Raw genomic sequence first — 21,638 nt, forward strand, 5'->3', positions numbered from 1 at the left:
AACATAAGCCCTCCTTCCTGGTAGCACAAATCATCTCAAATTGAGCTTATTGGTGCACATGGGTCTCTTCTCCAGGAGACTGGGTTTGGTTCACTTCTGTCTGAGATTCCAGTGCCAGGGACAGGATCTACTACAAAGAAGGTGTCAGGAAATGGGTGTGAATGCAACTTCAGTAAATGAATGACAAAGGAAGTGAATGAATTTAAAAAGTGAGTGAATGAATAAACAAACACAAGAATTAATTATTGGCCATCTTTGGGGAGAACTGAGCTTCAAAAAGAATAATGATTCTAATGGGATATTATATTTAAAAAAAATCTTTCAATCCATAGTGATACTTGAAAAGAATAGGGGAGAAGAAAGATAGCACTTCTTTATAGAAGAATGCCGGCTAAGAAATGTAGAAGGAATGACGGCAGTAGAATATCAGCATCTTGAAGCCACAGTTGTATTCACTGATTCAGGTAAAAGTCACCTATGGATGCTAAAGCCACTGGGGGAAGGGTTAGCAGGAAGTGGCCTCTGTGAGTGTCTCTTTATTACCACAAGGGTATCCCTAGTGCCTTTACAATGGAGAGGTTTGCTAGACCAGTAGGTCTTGTCAACGGGCTAAACTGACATCGTGTGCCTCCCAGTGGGGTGTGATGGAATGTACACGTCATCAGCCAGGCTGTGTTCTTGACAAGATTGCTTAACTTGAATCTGATCATGAGGAAATAGATAAATCCGAACTGTGGAACACTATACAATATAACTCTGTCTGCATTCTTTGAAAAAGTTCATTTGTTGTGAAAGACAAAGAAAAGGTAGAGTGTGTTCTAGATTAAAGGCAACTGAAGAGATATGACAACAAAATGCAATGCATGATACCAGATTGGATCTCAGATTTTTATAAAACTGGAAAGACTGTTTTTGGGCAATTGATGAATTTGGAACAAGGACTGTGGAGTAAGTGATATTATGGAATTGATATTACATTTCTGAGTGTGATATGATTTTGTGGTGATGCTCTTAGGAGACATCTTGAACTATCTAGGAGTGAAGTATCATGATGTTTGCAACTTACTTTTGTATGTTTCAGGGGGGAAAAAAGAACAGAGACTAATAGATCAAGCAAAATGTAGCCAAACATTGACAACTGGGGAAGCTAGGTGAAGGGTATGTGGGTGTCTACTGTGCTTTTAACTTTTTCTTAGGATTCACATTTTTTCAAAATTAAAGATTTGGGGAGAAAGGGAGTGAGTGAATGAATGAATAAATGAACAAATGAATGGAGGGGTGAGTCAATGAGGGAGTGATTCACTAAACCAAAGAATTAATTATTGAGTGAATAGAGGAGAGAGGAGGGGAAAAGAAGTGGTGACCCCTAAGCTCCAAGCTGCATGGTCCCAGACTCCCACCTGCCCATCCTGCCACGGCCCAGCATACTTGCCCAGACGCTCCGTCTCCTGGTAGGGCACGTAGATGTTGTTGAGGCCACAGAGGAAGGCGGTCAGGATGATCATGAGGATGAACATGAACCTAGCAGGGGATGGGATGGGGAAGGGTCAGAGCAGGTCTCCACTCTGGGAGAAGTCAGGTTCTGGGAAGAGGGATAGGGGCTCCCAGGCTCAGCCTCTACTTGACAAGGGTTCAGTTTGCTTATTACTAAGAAGAGAGAAATTAGGGGGTGGGAAATGAGAATGGATTTAAAAGTGGGTGCTGAAGCAGGAGCTCTCCCTCTAGAATAAAAGGTTCTCAGTTGAAGCTGTCAAAGACAGGGATGGGCCAGGCTCCTAGGGAGGGACTGAGATGCTGAGATGTGGTACAGAGATGAGGGAGAGTCAGCAAGTCCTGCTGGATAGGATTTATCACCAGCAGAGTGAAAGTCACACGTGAGGTTGAGTTGGCCTGCAACAGGAGGGCTAGGAGAGTCTCAGGGGTAGGGTGGCAAGTTTTCCTCCAAGATGCAACCAGGGCTTTTCCCACCCAGAACACCCACTCCAGTCCCACCTCAGGCAAGGGATTCCCAGGGAAGCAGATACTAACTAGGGCTCTAGGGTGATAGGCCAGTTATGGCTGTAAATGACTGGATGATAATTACCAGGAAGACCAAATAATGCCATGAGTTCAAAGAGCAGCTGTAGTGGGAACCATTCAAGGGAACCCCTGAGTCCTGCACCTTACCACAAAGATGCGAAGGCTGAGCCTCTCCCCACAGAGGGTCATGGAGGCAATGACAAAACTGGGACTGGAACTCTTTCTATCAGTGGCTCCTGATCTTTGGAGTCATGGGCCTCTTTGAGAATTAGATGACAGTTATAGATCCTCTCTGCAGAGAGGTGGACATTTACATTTGCATTCCAGGTTCTGCCTGTGGTTTCAGTGTTTCAGGGGTCTCTGGAGCCTGTGCAAGGAACCCAGGTTAAGAATTCCTGTGCTAACGAGATCTAGGGGATTTCAGAAGGAGGTTGAGCGAGGTCCCTCAGAGGGGAGTGTGCTCTGAGCAGGGGCTGCACGCACCGGATCATGTCGTCGATCATCCTGCCAATGGAAATTTGCAGGGTGCCCAGTGACTCATGGGCCGGCAGGATGTAGGCCAGGCGGGTGAAGCTGAGCATGCTGGTGATGGCAAAGAGCACCTCAGCCAAGAACTGGGGGTCCTCTGTGCGCCACTCACTCCGCTCTGTGCAGGTAGAAGGGGGTGAGGCCGTTCTGAGTCAAGGAAAGGAGGGGACTGGGGGACTCAGGGCTGAGCTGGGGGACACTCACCAGCCGTGGTGAAGTAGTGGCAGGCAGCACCGCCCAGGGCATCCCGGCAGTGCATGTGGGCCAGCCCGGAAAGGAGGAGGCGCAGCGTGAAGGCCGCCAGGTACAGGGACAGGATGACCATGTCCAGGAAGTTCCACCAGTCCAGGAGGTAACTGCGCAGCCCCTCGATCCACACTTCCTTACACTCAAACCACAGGAAGCCTGAAGGAGCCGGTGGGGCACCAGGACAGGGTGAGGCCCCACTTCCTCCTCCGTCCAGGTCAGAGTGAGCTTGTGGGTATGGTTGATGGAGGGGGATACCACCCATGGGGTGAGTGTCGGGGAGAACTAAATCTTCACAAGCATGATACTGATAAAATGTAAGCATTTAATCTGCTTAAGTACAAAGTCATCTTACGTGAAAATAAAAACGACTTTTGGCTAATGCAGACTCAGCTCTGGGAGGGGGGTGGGGCAGGGGTCCCAGTCAGCCAATACTCAAAGTGAGGAACACCTGGGAGAGGCTGGTTATTGGGAGGGAATGATTTGAATCTGTTTCTCCCTGCCCTCCACCAAATAAATATTAGACAAGTATTTAAATAATATTGATTTAAAGGGGCTCCAAATGATTAACCTGCTCATTTTCAGGCGGGGGCCCAGCCCCAGACCTGGGGATGGAGGGTCTGGGAGCTGCCATAAGCCAGGTGAGCCTGCCACCTCATACCCTTCTCTGTTCCCTGGACAAGCGTGTGCTTTCTCACTCATAGCTCTGTCTACCTCGAAAGCCCTTCTTCACCACTGGGGCCCAGGTCAAATATTACCTCCTCTGTGAAGCCTTCTCTGACCAGGGGGAGTGAGTTCTCACAGCTCTCTTCAGACCATGGGGCACTGCAGAATATCTCTCCCTGGGTCTGTCCCCCTCCCTTCCCATGAATCTTGAACCCCTCAAGGGCAGGGACCATGGCCAATTCCCATCCTTGTCCCCAGTGCCCAGAACAAAGCCTAGTGGTCACTATTAAACACTGATTAAGCCCCTACCATGGCTAGTAGGATCCTGTGTGTCCTTGGCCTCCCCGGGTTCATCATCTGGAGAGGGAGGCAGGCAAGTAGCCAGGTGGTTACGGCCCAGTGTGGTGAATGCTGAGGCCGAGAGCAGGGGAACAGAGGCTGCTGTGGGAGAGTTTAGGAATGGATCCTCACACCGATGTGGGGACCAGGGAACACTTCACTTCTCACGGAAAGTGATGTTTGAGCTAAGACCTGCCGGAGGAGTAGGAGCCTGCCAGGTGAAGGGACAGCGTGGGAGGGGAGAGGGCTGTGGGGAAAGAGGATGCATGCAGGCCCAGAGACAAGTGGAGCGTGATGTGGTCAGGAACTGGATCCGTTCCCGTGGCAACAGAGCACCTTGTGAGGGTGGGGTGGATGCTCCATGATGTGCGTTGCATGGATGGAAAGAAACCTATTTAATGTATCCATGTGTTCTCAGGGCTCCACTCACAGTATGGCAGTGGCAAGTGTTTATTGCATGAAGAAATGTGGAGTTTTAAGATTTCCCTCCCATGGGCAGAAATGTATTCGTTTCATCTCCACCCAACACAGGTCAGTAATATTTAGTAAATAATTGGATGAGAAACTTTTCCTCTTGGACCACTGTTGTTTTCTTTCCCAGAGTTTCTTGGCCAAATTTCCTTTTGGGCCTCACTGACTGGCTTGGTACAGGGTGGAGCAGCAGACTTAGTCTACTGGTGGCTCGGGAGTTTGCTAACTAAGCTAGAGGTAAGTAAAGGGAAGACAGATGAGGAAGGGGCTGCCGTTCCAGCTGCTGAGCTGACCAGCCAGGGGATTCTGAGGATTCTTGTCAGCTGCATTTGCTGAATTGTTTGAGAATACTCAATTCTGCTATAGAAGCAAAGAATACCAATGGAATGGATGAAACTTTTGCATTAAGCATAGATAAATTATTGGGGTGACATGTTGGAAAAATAAAGCAAGTAGAGCATATGTGTGTGAAGATATGTAGAATATTTAGAGTAGACACTAAATATGCGTGATACACTGAATATACCCTTCAAATTTATCAGATCTTAAGTCAGCTACCCATTGGTGATACCCATGTTAGCTCATATGTCCTCTACCCAAAGATTGCAAAGAAAAGTCATAACTGCTCACCAGGATGATTAGCAAGCTACAGCTGTGGTCAGACGTACTTGCCCCTGTGTTTCTCCCACAGATCAAGTGTTGGGCCCAGGCAACTTCTGGCTGTTTCATCCCCTGCTCAAACCTCAACTCTGGTCCTTGTAATGACACCATCATAAGTACACCATTTATGGATTGAATAAACTGTATGATTTGAGCATCTTAATCTGGTCTCCCAGCCTTTCTGGTCCATGACCTTTGGGATAGATTGCCTGGTGGTATACTTGCAGGCTACCATTATACCAAGGTAACCTCCCACCTGACACCATGGACCAGTGTCTTATTTATGAGAAGATGGGAACATCCAGAGTGGGTAGTTGCCAGGGTGGGGGAAGAACGGGGTCCTTGCTCAAGGGATCTATCACAGGGCTAGGTCCCCTGTTTAGGGGTGAAGGGGAAAGGTCCTTGGTGGGCTAGAGCCCAGAGGGATCTGGTTATATGTTCAGGGGGCATCTGTAGGGACATCCGCCCACCCATAGGGGTGCTTACTGTGAAGAAAAGTGAGGGCGTCCCCCAGGAGGCCTGCTATAAATAAAAGCCCCACACCCGTACCTGCAACCCAAACCATGTGTAGTGAAGTCTCCCAGACGCTCTGGCTGCGGCCACGGAAGGTACTCAGCTGCGTCTCCATGACTAAGGACTCTCCCAGCAGGAAAAGGAGGAACCACAGATAGGAAGCCGAGTGCAGCAGGAACTTCAGCACCGGGATCTTCAGCAGGCGGCCCAGCTGTGGGGAAGGAAGGCAAGCCAGGGTTCTCACATCTCTCCCCTCCCTGGAGAACTTCCAGTAGGGTCAGCCCCCTCGAGACTCCTCCTTTCACTCTCTCACTTACTTAGATGCTTATCAAGAATGTACTACATGTTAGGCCTTCCCCTTTCTTATCTATTGTTTCCTTCACAACTGTATGAGGTGGGTATCATTATTCCTATTTTTAAGTTAATGAACTGAGGATCACCGAGGGAAAGTAACTTTCCCTGGGAGGTCCCATAGACTCTTCAGTCTCAACCATGTCAAGAAATAAATTCCTCCTCCCCTTCCCGACCTGGTCTCCCCTTAGAAAACGACCTGGTCACTCAGACCAAGAAGCTTAAAGGTGTCTCTGCATCGTCTCTTCTCTCTCACATACTCTGACAATCTCCCTAACTTCGGCCCCTCCCTTAATCCATCCTTTGCAGCACTAGCAGAGAGAGCTTTCTAAAACACAAAACTAATGGGATGTCTCACCTCATTAAAATCCTGCAGTGGCTTCCATCATTGCTTAAGGCTCTGTGAGACCCGGCCCCTGCCTTCTTTCCTGCATTTATGCTTTAGCTGCACAAAATTCCTTTCAGTCTCTAATACTTTGTGCTCTCCCTCCTTGGGGGGTTGGGAGCACTGTTCCTGCTTCCTGGAGCACTGCTCGCCCTAGTCCTCACCTGGTTAATGCAGCTGGGCTTGCTCTTTATTATATCCCCAGCACCAGGCACGATGCCTGGCTGCCAGGAGGCTCTCAAGGAAATATCTGTTAAATGAAGGAATAGAAATATCTGGGTCCACAAGGGCTCCTAGAGAATTTTAGCTGGGGGTGGGAGTCTTTCTAGGAGAGTATAGGGCTGTATAAAGGATTCAGGCTTTGGAGGCAGAGAGACCTCAGTTTCAATCCTAACTCTGCTATTTACTGTGTCCCTTGGACACAACAGCACTTCTGTCCCCTCCCCCCCACCCCTAAAATCCAGGTGCAATGCCTACCTTGCAGGGATACCTCAAATTACCTAATGGGAGCATGTCCCAAGTGCCAGGCCCAGGGCCTGGCAAAAAAGCAAGTGCTCCATAAATGCAAGTTATAAATTTTATTCTCAATACCTGGGACTTGGGTGCCAGCCAGTAGCCCAGGCAGAGGAAGGGCATGGTGAGGAAGATGAGGAAGGCGATGAAGAGCTTCCAGATGGTGGTGCTCCCACGCCAGCCAGCCAGGTTCCCACACCAGATGGAGGACAGGACTTGCTGGCAGATGGGATGTGCTACAAACTAAGCAGAGATGGGCGTGAGCAGAGGGGGTGGCCACCAGCCAGGGAGGAAGGTGGGGAGCCAGCTGGGTGCACAGTCATGGAGATTGAACCACGTTTCTTTTCTCCCCTAGGTCAGGCAGCTCTGAAGAGAGGCAAGTCATTTGTCATTTGACCTTGGGCAGACACCACCTCTCTTTGGGACTTGGTTTCCTAGTCTATAAAGGTGAAGCTTAACTTGAAGATTTTCCTGCATTCTCCAGGTCCCACATTCTTGAATCTGAGTCAGGCAGTGGTGAGTGCAACTGGGTACCCAGTCCCAGAACACTCAGGATTCCCTGTCTTCTTAGAGATGTGGGGCACCAGCCTGCATAGTCTTGAGGAGGGGAGGAACAGGAAAAGGGGGTTTGGTGTCTTGGGGAGACATTACGAAGGCAGGGTTTTGGTTAAGCTCCTGGGGGGCTAGGATATCTGAGGGTTGGGAGAGGGAAGAGTCAGGGGCTGGGGAAGGTTATAAAGGGAGCATGTCTTTAGCTGAGGGGGGCGGGCATCTCATGAGACGAGGAATAATCATTTGATAGCCAAGCCCCAAGAGGTCCAGTCTAGTCTTGCTGAATAGTGTGAGATACTGAAGTCTAACAACAGAAAAAGACCAGAGCAAACTTATTCAGCAAGTCAGAGGCAGGGCTGATGGTGAGACCCAGATGTCTGGTCTGCAGGTGGGGTCCGGGTGGGTAATGGGACTTCCAAGAACTGGAGAGAGGTTAGGGACTTTGAAGGGAAGGGAGGGTGAAAGACTCATAGGATCAACGGCCTTGGCAGAAGGGTGATCGGAATCAAGATCTAAGAGGGTTTCAAGGGCAGGGAAAGGATTTGCTTAGGCTTGGAGCAGGGGATACCTAAAGGTGGCAGGGCAAGGAGTCGGGGCAGGGTGGGGGGAGGTGGGTGGGGCCCAGCTGACCCGCTTCTGGTTGTAGTTGACGGCCAGTCGCAGCCTTGCCAGGTTGGGGATGCCTTCCTCAAAGGCCTGGCCCAGGCCCTCAGCCTCGGGCTCAGTCTCGCTGTCCGTGCCCAGGTCATTGAGCACTGCGGTGACCTCGCTCTGGTTCCGGCACATGCCCAGCAATTCAAAGCCGTAGTCCTGGCTCAGCGACTCCAGGGCAATGTACTCGGGCTGCAGGGAGGAAGTCCACGTGTGCCCACCACCCTGCAGGCCCCGCCCCATTGGGCCAGCCTCCCTCCCCCCATCAACAGCAGGCCTGGGCCACTCTGCCCTGCCCTCGGCCATCACTTCCCCACACCTGCTGTCACCCTGAGTCATCTATTCCTTTCTCCTCTGCCACCTTACCTGTCCTCCTGGCTATAATGAGGTACCTCCTGGGTCAGCTTGGCTTCTCTGGTGCTGCGTCTACCTCGTTGTTGTCACCTTTGCTCACCCCATTTCCCTTTGCCTCTTCCTATCCTACCTCTATTCCTCCTTTCTTTTTAAATATGAAATTTTTTAATTTTGGGGGGTAGGTAATTAAGTTCGTTTGTTTATTTATTTATTTTTCGTGGAGGTACTGGGGATTGAACCCAGGATCTTGTGCATGCTAAGCATGCACTCTATCACTGAGCTATACGCCACCCCCTCCTCCTCTTCATGCCTTCTTGTTTTCATTTAATTAATCTTCTTGATCACCAACCTTAATCTTCTTGAGCACCAACCTTGTATGAGAACCCGTGCCAGCAGTTGTAGGAGCTGCAGACAGAGCAGGCAGTCTTCGCCTCCATCTTACCTGTCCTAGCCTTGGTTTTACTTGGGGCCCTAACCCCAGAGAGAATCCAGGCTGGGACTTCAGGAGGCTAGGTCTGAGTCCCCACATGGCCCCTTAGGTGGTGTCACACTGGGTAAGGTACTTCCCCCTTCCAGGCTGTAGCTCCCTTGTCTGGAAAGTGGGGATACTAATTCCTGCTGCCTCCTTCTGTGGGCTGCTGTGAGGATGGAGGGAAAGTCCTTTGGAAAGGGCTGTTCTTTGCTGCTACCTGGGAAGTGGGGGCTCTTCATTCTGCAATCCTTCTAAGATTCCAGAGAAGCAGCAGGCTCTCCAGCCAGCTCACCTGGCACAGGCCACATCCTGCCTTAGGACTTCGTTTTAGTATCTTGGTCTGTTTCCCCACCTAATGGTAACCTTGAGCAAGAGGACCAAGTCTGCCTGGCACAGAGAGATGGATGGAACCAGCATGTATTCCATCCAGGACAGAGACCCTGCACTCATCCTGTATCTACTTTTGCGAGCCAAGAACTTTTGCTTGGACTGCACCCCTACTTCAAATATCCTCCCTACTCCTCTTCACTTGTGTCAAACCACCTGGTGATGTAGCTAAGATAATCCAGCTTCTTCCAAGGAGTCTACCCTGCACACAACCACTGTAGCTTCTTGACCTCTTTTCTGGTCCTTGGAAGCCTATAGCACCATCCACAGAGGCACTGAATGACACTGAGCTTCCTGGAAGTCTTGTCTGCTTCTCTCTGCCCTCTTCCTGCTGTGATCACAAGCTGGAGACCCTAACACGCAATGCTCTGGGTGGGACCACACAGTAGGTATTCAGAAAGGATGGGTTCTACTGAATATTGTTTCTAAGTCTGTCCAGCTGCTTTTCCATCTGTGTTCTCTCTCCTCCCTCAGACAGACCCAGGACGCCACGAGGGTTGGGTCTGTGTTGCCCACATAAGACTAGGTGCCCCTAGAGTGACAGCTCTATGTCATTAGATGAAGTCCCCCTAACGGCAGGGTTCTGTAGCTCCCCATCAGAATGGAGGTTTCCTGAGAACATCTTTCTGTTGTTTCCCACTTTCCAGAACACCTACCACAGGCCCAACCATGCCTGGGCGGAAGGACAGATATGGGGCACTGAGGGCAGAGGCAAGGAGGAGAAACCAACCTTAAACTCAGGCTCCTTGCAGGCCAGGCGCCTGAGCTCACGGCTGAGCTGGAAGGCAGCCAGCATGGCGTCCTCACTGGCCAGTGAGAGGTGGGCGCGGCTGGCGATGCCCCGGTAGGTGTTGATGCGGGACAGGGAAAACTTGAGCAGGTCGTAGCGGCGTGCATTGCTGCACTCGAGGCAGGCGCAGGAGACAGGGTGGGGCCGGGCGATGGTGTGGCCCTGGTCCATGAGCAGCTGTGCAATCTCATACAGGTCCTTCTGGCAGGCCAGGGTGAGTGGGGTGATGCCGGGTGCAAAGCGAGAGCCGTCGACTGATGAGTCAAAGAAAGCCAGTGAGAAAGACTTGGTGTCCACCTTGCGGCCCTTCTCCTGTTCCAGCCGGGCCAGCAGGCGGCGCACCACTGCCAGCTGGTTTGTGTCCACGGCCACAAGCAGGGCCTCGTGGATCTGCCGGAAGTCAAACTTGACATTGGCCAAAAGCACATCCATGATGGCCTCGTGGCCCAGGTGGATGGCCAGATTGAGGGCTTCCCTCCAGGAGCGGTCCTCGGCCTCCTCCACATTCCGCAGGGGTCCGCCTGGTCCGCCGCCCGTGGCCTCGACCCCCGACTCCAGCAGCTGCTGCACAAGGCCCAGCCGACCCTCCTGGATGGCACCCAGCAGTGGAGGTGGGAACTTCAGTTTTCTGTTTATGATCTCCGTCCAGTTGGGCTGTGGCTGGATGAAGTAGATGGGGGACTCTGAGTCTCTAACCTCCTTTGCTCTGGAGCCTCCCTTACCTTTCTACCTTCAAGACCTTAACCCTCTATATCGAGCCACCGTTGTATTCCTCCTTATCTCAAACACATAGTAACAAACATTTTCTTTTTTTGTTTTTGGTAATACTTATGTAGTGCTTATGTATGCTGGGTAGTTCCCTCAACCCTGCACAAATATGTAACCCATTCAATTCTTTTTTTTTTTTTTTTTACCTCCCGCCCACCCTCATTCAATTCTTAAATAACCCCGTGAGGTAGGAGCTATCACTCCCTCTTTAACAGGGGAGGAGACTGAAGTACAGACATGCCAAGACACGTCGATGAGGTGGGCACCCAGTCTGGCTGAGGAGCTGGTGTTCCTAACTACTCTTCTAGGTTACTTCTCAGCTCAAGTGGAAATAATTAGCAGTAGAGTAGCTTTTGATTCCTGGAGTCTCTACTTCTTCAAAACCCTGCAACTGTGGGATAGAGTAACGTAGGGAAATAACTTAAGAATGAAAATAACAATGTTACCACTTTTATCTGTTTTACCCTGAAATTAAATTCTGCATTAAGTATGTTATATACTCTTGTGTATCATCTCGTATAAAGACAATATGAATGTCCCCCACCCCTCCGCCCAATTATGCGTAGGGAATACATTTCATCTTCATATTTTCCAGGAATCATTTTGGAAATACCCTTTTATACCATAATAGTAGCTTCCTGTATATTTTTGTTAAGGTGTTAGCAAATAATATGCCATTTACTCATATGAAATGCTGATAATATTGAGAAAATTGGTCTTGGTTGAAAAAGCATTTCTTTTAAAAAAAATTTTAGTGGCTTAAAGCCACACAAATTTATTCTCTCACGGTTCTAGAAGTCCGAGTTCGGAACTCACATCATTGGGCTAAAGTCAAGGTGGTGGCCGGGTAGGGTGGCTCTAGGGGAGAATCCTTTTCTAGCTTCTAAAGCTGTTTTCCCTGCATTCCTTAGTTTATGGCCACTTCCTCCATCTAAAAAGCCAGCAGCATAGTCTCCAAATCTCTTGAAGATTTGACAATTGAAGATTACAAAAATTTTCTTAGTCTTCATTTTATTGTAGGGGTTCTTAGGATAGGAAAGTGCCAGGACTGGGTCTGACTGGGGGCCCCTTCCTCAGCACAACCTCCATCCTCACAGGACCACCCACTCACAGTGGGGCCAAATGTGGGCAGCTTGGGAGTAGGTTGAAGCAGGAGGGAAGGGCTGTGCTGGAAGCCTAACCACCCACCTCACCCGCCCCCACAGGCACACAGATCTGTCCATGACCAGCTCCCACCTTGTTGACATCTTCTCCCAGCTGCTCATCCCTCTGGAAATCCCAGAGCCTCTGGAGAACAGGCCTAGACACATCCACACAGAAGGGTCTTTGCATTGGGCTTTTTGCAAGCCCCTCAGCTCTAACCTGGCTCTTTGTAGCAGGATCCGCCCAAGATACCCCTCCACCAGCTTCCCAGCTCTGCCCTCTCCTGCTTTGGGCGGCACTTCTCCCTCTCGGTGCTGCCTTGTCCTTCTCCTCCACCGGGCCCAGCCCACCCTCACGGCTTTTCTTCTAGGCCCAGGCCTCCAAGGGCTCTTCTCCCACCCTCACATTCATGTCCACTTCCTGCATGGCAGCCAGGATGTCCCTGCCATCCCTCTGGGTTAATCTGTTGTTTTAATCACAGCCAGAAATGAGACCAGGATAGGGGAAGGCAGGGGAGCTGAAGGCCTCTTACCGTGAGGGGGTCCATGGCTGCGCCAACTGATGCTGGCAGAGATGGAGGGATGCAACACCTGCCCCGTCAGCTCCCCTGACTGTGCCCAGCTTCCTCTCTCCTGCCCCTTCAAAACCCCGCCCTGGGCCCTCCCTTTGCCAGGACCAGCTGCTCCCCCTCTGCCCTGTACCCTGGAGACCAGGGGAACTGGTGTTAGTGCCACACGATGAAATCTTCTGGGAAAGGGAGAGGACATAGTTGCTCAAAGTAGGTGGGTATACAGTTTAGAACATAGGTGGAAGGGATCTTAGAGACTCTCCGGTCCAACCGCCTCACTGTACTGATGGGGACGGGGACTTGCCCAAGGTTCCACAGCCAGGTTGAGAATCATTCCTTAGTCATTAGCCCCTCTGATTCCCATAAACTCTGTGAGCAGGACAGGTTTTTATTTTTCCTTCTGTTACTGAGGGTTAACTCTGGGCCCAAGATAAATAACTTGTTTAATGTCAGCACCATTAACTGATCATCCTAGGGAGGGAACACCTAAAGGACACTGGGAGTTAAGTTCCTGGGAGGCTGGAGGTCAGTCTCATACTCAAAAATCACTCTCACCTTCCCAGGACACCACAGGATCTTATCTGTCAGGCAGTGCTTTTCTTTTCCCTGGGCCTCAATTTTCATCTCAGGAAAATGGGCACAAGTACACACCACTCACTAAGGGGAAAACATTCTGGACTGTGTCCCAAAGCCCTAGAGAGATCACCAATTCGACCCTGGCAGTTCAAAGAAGAAAGAGATGGAGCTGCCCATGGGAGAGCAGGGTGCCATAGTGACAGAAGTCTTGACAACTGGGAGCAGGGAGCAGGCTGGACCCAGAGGTACTCTTCGGGAGCATCCTAAGGGAATGAGTAGAGGGGAGGAGAGGGCGGCTTGGCTTTATCAGCCCTTCTCAGCTGTCAAGAGATCTATTCCCTGGTTTCAGTCACAGAGGGCAGCCTCTGTGGTGGTGGTACGAGTATGTCCAAAACCACAGGACCTCAGGGCTCATGCCTGAGGGACCTCTCCACACATGCTGGCATGTTCTTCTATTTCTCCTGCTGGGAATGGCAACTGGCAGATAGGGCACTGGACCCAGGAAATGGGTGGTGAGCTCTCCGGGGAGGACACCCACAGCACAGCTGGTGATGAAGATGGTGACGAGAAGGGAGAGGTGGGGGAAGGTGAGGAGGTCTCTCCGCAGGTGGCAGCGTGCTGGGGAAGCATCTCAATGCTGAAGGAGCCTGATGGGGAGAGAAGAAGGTGAGGAAGGAGGCCACCCCAAGCAACCTGAGGGAATGTCTGCTGTCAAAATGCAGCTGTTTTGGTAGGAAGCTTACTATGGTTGACTATTTTACACCTGAGAGATACTATCCAGTCATGAATCCACCAAACATTCATTGAGTGTCTACTATGTGCCCAACACTGTGCTAGGAAGCTGAGGGACATCATTCCAGGCCTGTCCTTACCAACTGCAGTGTCTAGGGGTAAAGATAAGATATGACTACAAATGACCGTGACACAAAGCAGAAGGTGACAAGTGCTAAGCCCAAGGGAATCAGAGAACACTGCAGGAGATTGGCTGGGAGAGACTATCTGAGAAAAGCAGAGAAGACTTGGCAATCAGCACCATTTGAACAGAGACTTGGAGAGGAAGCAGAATGTGAACATGGAGGAAGAAGTTATGAAGGGTATTCAACACCCTCTATGCTAGTGTTTTATTTTGTTTTGCTTCATGTCTCTCCTGACATGAGGACAGGACCCATGTCCTTTCCTCAGCTTGGCCAACACAACGTGAGGAGGTGCTCAGTACAGACTTGTATGTAACTGCAGATGACAGAGGCCAGGTGTCCCAGTTCACGTGTTTCCTGGCAGCATTCCCACCTCTCCCATTCCTCCCTCAAGGGCTGCCTAGTACTCCCCGAACAAACCCTGCACTTGGGCAGCTTACCTGCACAAATGGGGCACTGTCCACTCTCTGGGACACCGCTGCTCTGGGCCTGGGGTTGGCTATGTTCTCTTTGCCCTGCCTTTGCTAGCCTCCTCTGGTTTGGTCGAGACTTTGAGTTGGAAACAGGCCTGTGAGAAAGAGTAAAGACCAACTGTTAGCAAGAGGCCATTAAGGGCTGAAGGAGCCTCAAACCAGGGTGAGAAGAATGTAAACTAGTTGATGTGAAGCCAGAAGCCCTGGGTTGGGGTCCTGATTTGCCCACTTGATGTGTCAGACTGGAGGGAAGAACATCTGAGAACAGAGCTTCTACCACTGCCTTCAGGTTTTTTATTATTTTCTAAAATTGAGATATAATGCATACCCCATAAAATGTATCCCTTATAATACATTATCCACTGATTTTATTTAATTTTAGTTTTATTTTTAAATTGAAGTATAGTTGGTTTATAATGTTGTGTTAATTTCTGGTGTACAGCATAGTGATTCAGCTATACATATATTACATACATATGTATTCCTTTTCATATCCTTTTTCATTTTAGGCTATTATAAGATATTGCATATAGTTCCCTGTGTTATACACTGGGACCTTGCCTTTTTTCTTGATTTATTTTTTGGAGGGGGGATTAAGCTTGTTTGTTTGTTTGTTTATTTTTAGAGGAGGTACTAGGGATTGAACCTAGGACCTTGTGCATGTTAAGCATGTACTCTACCACTAGAGCTATTCCCTCCCCCTAGATCTTACTGTTTATCTATTTTATATACAGCATATTCACTAGTTTTAGGATATTCACAAGTTTGTGTAACCACCACAACTATCTAATAATTCCAGAACATTTTTATCACCCTAAAAAGAAACCCTGAATCCTTTCATAGTCACTCCCCAATCCTTTATCCCCACATATTTTGTCAACCACTTATCCACTTTCTGTCTATGTGGATTTGTCTACTCTGGAATTATATAATATATGGTATTTTGTGACTGACTTTTTTCACTTAGCATATTTTCAAGGTTCATCTATGTTGTAGCATCAGTATTTCATTCTTTTTCATGGCCAAATAATATTCCACCACAGGTACAAACATATTTTGTTTACTCATCAGTTGATGGACATTTGGGTTGTTTCTGCTTTTTGGCTATTATGAACCATGCTGCTGTGAGCATCTGTCTATACTTTTTTGTGTGAAGATCTGTTATCAGTTCTTTGGGGTATACTCCTAGGAGTAGAATTGCTCGGTTATAATGGTAACACTGTGTTTAGCTTTTTGAGGAACTGCCAAACTGTTTCCCAAGATGGCTGCACCATTTTACATTCCCAGCAGCAATGTATGAGAGTCCCAATTTCTCCATCTTTGCCAACACTTGTTACTGTTTTTTTGATTACAATCATCCCGGTGGGTGTGAGGTAATCACTGTGATTTGGATTTGCATTTCTCAGATGGCTAATGAAGTGGAACATCTTTTCATGTGCTTATTGGCCATTTGTATATCTTCTTTGGAGAAGTCTGTTTAGATGCTTTGTCCATTTAAAACTTTACATTATCTTTTTATTGTTGAGTTGTAAGAGTACCTTATATATTCTAGATACAAGTCCCTTAATGAATATATGATATGCAAATGTTTTCTCTCATATTCTATGCGTTTTCTTTTTATTTTCTTGATGGTGTCCTTTGAAGTAGAAAAAGATTTAAATTTTAATGACATCCTCGAGATACAGTGTACTCATCTGCAGATTCTGGTTCAATACATGGCCATCTCCTTGCCTAGCTCCAAGCCTGACACCATGTAGGTAAGAACATCTTTTCTCTGCTACACTCGAGATCCTGACCATGAGATCAAGACCCAGATACCAGGGTGCTCTTTGGCCTAAATGAAACACGAGTTGGGGAAGGACAGATGCAGAAGGGCAGCAAGGTTTGGGGAGGTGATCTGGGTCTTTCCTGTTGACCTACTTACCCCTGGGCTTGCACTTTCCGTTTCTTTGTCCTGCCGTCATCATTCTTTGACTTTTGCTCCTTTGGTTTGGACTCTGTGTTAGAAATGCTCATTAGATCTAGCTCATTAGCAAAAGGGCCTTCACATATGATGTTTCTTCTTTTGAGAATATTCTTTCTATCCTCTTTCCCTGATTAATTCTTTCTTCAAGTCCTTGATGAAATGCTAATTTCTGTGAGGCACTCCCCACTGGATTCTCTAATCCAAATCTGGTCATCCTATTATGCTTTGCCTTATCATAGTTTTAAGTTTTAGATTTCCTTGTCTGACATGGACATGTCTCTCCATAGGGTAGGAGCGTTTTATTTACTGTGGTATCCCCGGCACCTAGCACAGAGCCTCACACATAGAGGTGTGCGATTAATACCTGTCAAATGTATGGTAACAAAAGCCAGCAACAACCATCTGTTTAGCTATTCAGAACTTAGGGAGCAATCTATATAGCATTTAATATATTTCAAAGTGCTTTCATAGCTCCAGCACCTTAAGGTGCCCCTGAAAGATTTGTTCACTCCCCATTCTCTATCTTTTAAAATGATAGCAATAAAACAAACAAACAAACAATAACCTACATCCTTCCTTATGTGTTAGGTAGTTTCTGAAATGACTCCCATTGGTTCCTGCCTCCTGATACTCATGCCTCCCCTCAAGTACACGCAGGACTTAGTAATCTGCTTCTAATGAACAGAATATGGCAAAAGTGATGGGATGTCACTTCTGTGATTCAGTTAAAAAGACTGACTTCTTTCTTGCTAATTCTCCCTCCCTCTTGCCCTCTAGCTGGCTCACTCTGATGAAGCAAGCTGCCACTTAGTAAGATGCTCCATGGAGAGGCTCTCATGGCAAAGGAAGTGAGGGACGCCTCAACCCAACAGCTCATAAGGAACTGAATCCTGCCAACAACCACATGAGTGGGCTTGGGAGCAGATCCTTACCCGTTGAGCCTTAAGGTGTCTGCAGTCTATGACAGATCCAGAGCCAGTTAAGTAACACCTGAATTCCAAACCATGAGAAACAATGTTTCAAACCACTAAGTTTTGGGCTAATTTGTTGTGCAAGAATAGATACCCAACTTACCCTATTTCTGCAATAAAATAATACACTCATGATTTCACTAATTTGTTCAGTCTTGAAATGACAGACAAACAACTTTCTTTTTAAAAATTTCCCCCATGAAGCAATGAGTAAAACCAAGGTTTTTCAATGAGAACACTCCTTGTTTTCTTTCTCTCGCTATCTGGAATAGTGAAAGGAACCAGAGCTCTAGGGTTCAAATCCTGGCTCTGCCACTTATTAGCTGTGTGACTCAGAATATGTAGCCTCTCTGAACCTCAGATTCTTTTATCAAATGAGTTTGTTGCGAACATTAAATAGATAAAGTTAGTAAAAGTGCCTATCAATGTCTGGTGCAAAGTAGAAACTCCAAAATATTTAATCCTTTCTTCTTCTGTGATGAAACCACACCATTCCCTTACTTTATTCCTCCAATAAGCTCCACATGCCACCACCCTGACTTAATTGTCCTTCCAAGATGATCAGAGAACATGAATAATGCAAGAGGCGTAAATACTATCTGGTTTAATTCCTTCACTTTGAAATGAGGGATTCAAGGCCCAAATAAATACAGACTCTTGGTTCCTAGGCCAGGGCTCTTTCAGTTACTGTACAATATTTGATTTTGCTTCTGGTAACAAGACACTGCCAATTGTCTTTTCTCCCACATGAAGTCCTATTTGTGAGTCATCATCATAAGCAGTGGTGGATTCAGGGAGGAAGGAGGATGCTGGGGAAAGTAAGGTCATGGGGGCTCACCTGTGCTCTCCTGATGACTGGCACCTGATTCTGCATGGTTGTTTTTTGGGCTTGCTGCATGGGCTAAAGGAGCCTTGCAGGCAGCTGAAAGCACCATGCAGGCTGAACGCCCCAATGTCCCTGGCTGCAGCTGCTTTAGGATATTCCTGAGCTCTGAAATGTCCTTGGTGCTCCTGCAGGGAAACAGAGGGGACTTGTCTTCACACAGAACAGAGACTCCATTCTGCTCACCCAGGTTGGTGGCATCTAACCAAGAAAGCCAGTTGATATACAGATGGGGTTAGGTCTAGTGTGTGATTTTTTATTTTATCTTATTTTTCAGTGAAGGTACTAGGGGTTGAATCCAGGACCTTGTGTATGCTAAGCACGTGCTCTACCACTGAGCTACTTCCCTCCGCCTAGAGTGTGTGATTAATTAGGGGAACCCAGGCAGGGTCTGTGTGTCTGTGAGTGACTTGGTAGCCTTTCTCTCCCAGGAGAAAGAACGGAGAAGTGGCCAAGAGACCTCCATCCTGGCAGCTACATACGTTTGGGGTTCTGGGAAGAATGTCCTCCGGATGGAAGGATTAGCCAGCCAGGGGCTGGGACCAGACTCCTGAGCATCAGAAGAGCCCTGAGAAGAAAATGGAGAAATGGGAAATACAGACATTCACCACCAGGGGACACTGCCATCTAGTGCCGGGGATCCTTCCAAACCCCAAGGCTTCAGCTTAGTTAATGAGTGTTATCTGCTATAACTTGTCCATGGTACCTTTGCTTGTGTGCGCACACTCCTCCAGCTCTAAGATGTGAGATTCGGTAAGTCTGTATACTTACTTCCCCAGTGCTAAGGGTTTTGTCATGATCCTGGAAGACCCAGGGATAAAAGAATACATGCTATTGGGAAAAACAGGGCTATGGAACTGATATCATGTGCAAATTTTTCGAAGCATATGTACACCTATATTTTTAAAAATTGGTACAGATATAAAATTGATTCATGTCAGTACAAAATTCACAATACTCATCTCTATACACCTATATGAGAGACAAATTATACCCACATATGCATTTCTTTATATTTAAAAAGTTCTATTTTGAACTACTTGGAGACATTTTAGTCATTTTTCTCTTTTAAATAGTTTAATAATATTGTTTAAATTCAGTAGGATTTGTTTTGTGATTTCATTCACTTGCAGCTAAAAACCAATTTTAGCCACCATTTCCAGCCATCTGTAAAAAGATGTGTATAGACATCTCATGTCTCTTTCTAGAATCTGCCACTTTATCACAGGTATTTTATAAACCTCTCTACATCTAACTACAGAAATGTCTGTGATCAATTATCATGCACTAGATCATTTCTACATAGGTTTTATTTTGGGGTATGCTACAGTTCTTAATCCTTTGTCAAAATTCAATTAATCTGTGTCAGTTTGTGGCTGTTTCCTTTTTTATTTTTCCAAGTTTCCTTTTTTTCCCTTGAATTTAAAAACTTAACAGTTTTTTCCTTTACTTTTCAGCTGGGCTGCTTCTATCCCAGATTCCTTTTAAGGTAAATGTCTTTCTTAATAAAACATGACTTTTTCTCATTCTGCAAGTTTGACAAGTAGTATTTTTAACTCACATTCACTGTTTAGTATTTTCTAATTGACATTAGAATCTCATTTTGGACCTTTTGAAATGTTAATTTAATTTTGAAATGTTTTATTCAATTTTCCAGGGTTTTAATTTTTTCCTTTCCCTAGTCTCATAAATTTCAGAGTGAATACTACTGGAAAGTGGAACTAGATGAATGTGTAGAGATGGTTTATTTAACCTTAACTGTAAATGAGATTAAGCATTAGGAATTGAGCTTCCAAGCACAGGCTAAAGGGAGTCAGATGGCCTGGGTTCAAATCCACTCCAAGACTTATTTGGCAGTGTGACCTGGGACATCCAGTACATTTCTCTGTGTTTCTGTTTCCTGACTGGAAAATTGATGATCATAAAAGATCTTATCTCACAGGGTTATAAGCCCTTAAGTTTTGCTTTTACTATAATATACCATTAGAATGACACATTAGGAAAAAATGTGTGGCACTGTAGACATATTAAATTATAAAATCAAGCTTCATTGCTTGATGAACCCTCTCTTGTAGAAATGTTTTAGGATCTCCTTTCCCTGTGGTTTCACTGAGATACCTGCAATCAGTTTCACTCTGCTCTTTTTTCTTTTGGCCATCAAACGTGTCTTTATGTTTGAAATTAAAGCTAATCTTTTATTTATTGATTGATTGTTGAAATATAGTCAATTTACAATGTTGGATTAGTTTCTGATGTACAGCATAGTGATTCAGTTGTCTATATATACATATATATGTGTGTGTGTGTGTGTGTGTGTGTATATATATATATATTCCTTTTCATATTCTTTTTCATTATAGGTTACTGTAAGACACTGAATATAGTTCCCCGTGCTATACAGTAGGACCTTGTTGTTTATCCATTTTACATATAGTAGTTAGTATCTGCAGATTCTGAACTCTTGACTTTATCCCTCTCCACCCTCTTTCCCCCCTGGTAACTGTAAGTTTGTTTTCCATGTCTGTGAGTCTATTTCTGTTTGGTAAATAAGTTCACTTGTGTCCTTTTTTTTCCTTAAAGATGCCACATATAAGTGACATTACATAGTACTTGTCTTTCTCATTTTGGCTTACTTCACTTAGTATGACAATCTCTGTGTCCATCTGTGTTGCTGCAAATGACATTATTTCATTCTGTTTTATGGCTGAGTAATATTCAATTGTATAAATATACCACATCCTCTTTATCTAGTCATCTGTTGGTGGACATTGAGGTTGTTTCCATGTCTTGGCTGTTGTAAGTAAGTTTCACTCTGCTCTTGATGGTCAGTGCCTTTCTGACATTATGGCTCTGGAGTTGCTGACTCCCTTCTGCCTCAATCCCACCATGGTCCTCAAGGTGCAGGGTAATTTATATGGTGAGAATGGAAAAGACTCTAGGAAGCCGTTACTTAGCCTATAATTAAGGAGACCAAACTTCCTAGTTTGCCTGGGACATCCTGCCTTATGTCATTTGGCTCAGTGTAATTATTAATAGCAGTCTTTTTTGCTCTCAAAGTTATCTCAGTTTGGATAATAAATTTTATAATGACCTTATCTACCACTCTGCTCTGAAAGGTCATTTATATAATGAACATATATACTAAAAAGCCTACTTTGTTCGAGGAGCTGTCCTAGCTGCCAGGAACGTCTTATAAAACAAGACAAACAGGCCTCTAATCATACAGAGTGTCCTATTTTATTGGAGAGCTGGGGCCACAGGGCTCTGGAACACACAGGGACAACATGGGGACTTGGCAGAGCGCAATGAACTGCTGCCACTGGTCCTTTTGCATTGTCAGCCCTTCCCACGATGGAAGAGTAAATCTCAGACTGAGCTTTACTTCGTCTCAGTGCTCTGGTCTCTCCCAAGATGGTGCTACAGAACGGTCTGCTCTAAATCCATTTCTCTTCCCGAAGCCTGGTCTTTTATTTTTCACA

The 21,638-nt window shown here is 46.7% G+C and overlaps 3 protein-coding genes across 9 annotated transcripts in view; all 3 read right to left on the reverse strand.

Annotated features, from left to right (window-relative positions):
* The window catches only part of ART1 (ADP-ribosyltransferase 1), a 44,465-nt gene extending 44,335 nt beyond the window's left edge, over nt 1-130 (reverse strand). Inside the window, exon 1 of the mRNA XM_074372531.1 lies at nt 1-130. Coding sequence (XP_074228632.1) covers nt 1-5 — 5 coding nt within the window. The 5' untranslated portion in view covers nt 6-130.
* On the reverse strand, nt 2-12,355 carry LOC141578991 (short transient receptor potential channel 2). Its single transcript, XM_074373087.1, has 9 exons — nt 12,341-12,355; nt 9,838-10,557; nt 7,874-8,086; nt 6,770-6,934; nt 5,479-5,653; nt 2,752-2,952; nt 2,503-2,665; nt 1,429-1,521; nt 2-130 (listed from the first exon to the last, which is right to left on the reverse strand). The coding sequence occupies exons 1-9, from the start codon at nt 12,353-12,355 to the stop codon at nt 91-93; spliced, it is 1,785 nt and encodes a 594-aa protein (XP_074229188.1). The 3' UTR covers nt 2-90.
* The window catches only part of XNDC1N (XRCC1 N-terminal domain containing 1, N-terminal like), a 19,969-nt gene continuing 9,990 nt past the window's right edge, over nt 11,660-21,638 (reverse strand). For 4 of the 7 annotated variants that reach the window (XM_045508754.2, XM_045508753.2, XM_074372522.1 and 1 more), the window contains 5 exons: nt 18,642-18,727; nt 18,115-18,287; nt 16,264-16,336; nt 14,307-14,434; nt 11,660-13,599 (listed from right to left, as the gene is read on the reverse strand). In XM_045508754.2, coding sequence (XP_045364710.1) covers nt 13,364-13,599; nt 14,307-14,434; nt 16,264-16,336; nt 18,115-18,287; nt 18,642-18,727 — 696 coding nt within the window. In that variant the 3' untranslated portion in view covers nt 11,660-13,363. Of the gene's footprint in view, nt 13,600-14,306; nt 14,435-16,263; nt 16,337-17,237; nt 17,296-18,114; nt 18,288-18,641; nt 18,728-21,638 lie in introns of those variants that run through there. The other 3 variants (XR_006721085.2, XR_012509723.1, XM_074372523.1) reach the window with 3 other exon arrangements.

This window comes from Camelus bactrianus, chromosome 10 (genome assembly GCF_048773025.1).
Source record: "Camelus bactrianus isolate YW-2024 breed Bactrian camel chromosome 10, ASM4877302v1, whole genome shotgun sequence".
Classification (NCBI taxonomy): Eukaryota; Metazoa; Chordata; class Mammalia; order Artiodactyla; family Camelidae; genus Camelus; species Camelus bactrianus.

Bases quoted from the DNA above. Each gene is read 5' to 3' on its own strand.
- LOC141578991 (XM_074373087.1), bottom strand. The intron at 8,087-9,837 runs GTTGGTTTCTCC...TCCTCCCTGCAG, and splicing joins GCAAGGAGCCTGAGTTTAAG to CCCGAGTACATTGCCCTGGA. The intron at 2,666-2,751 runs GTGAGTGTCCCC...CTACCTGCACAG, and splicing joins CCACTACTTCACCACGGCTG to AGCGGAGTGAGTGGCGCACA.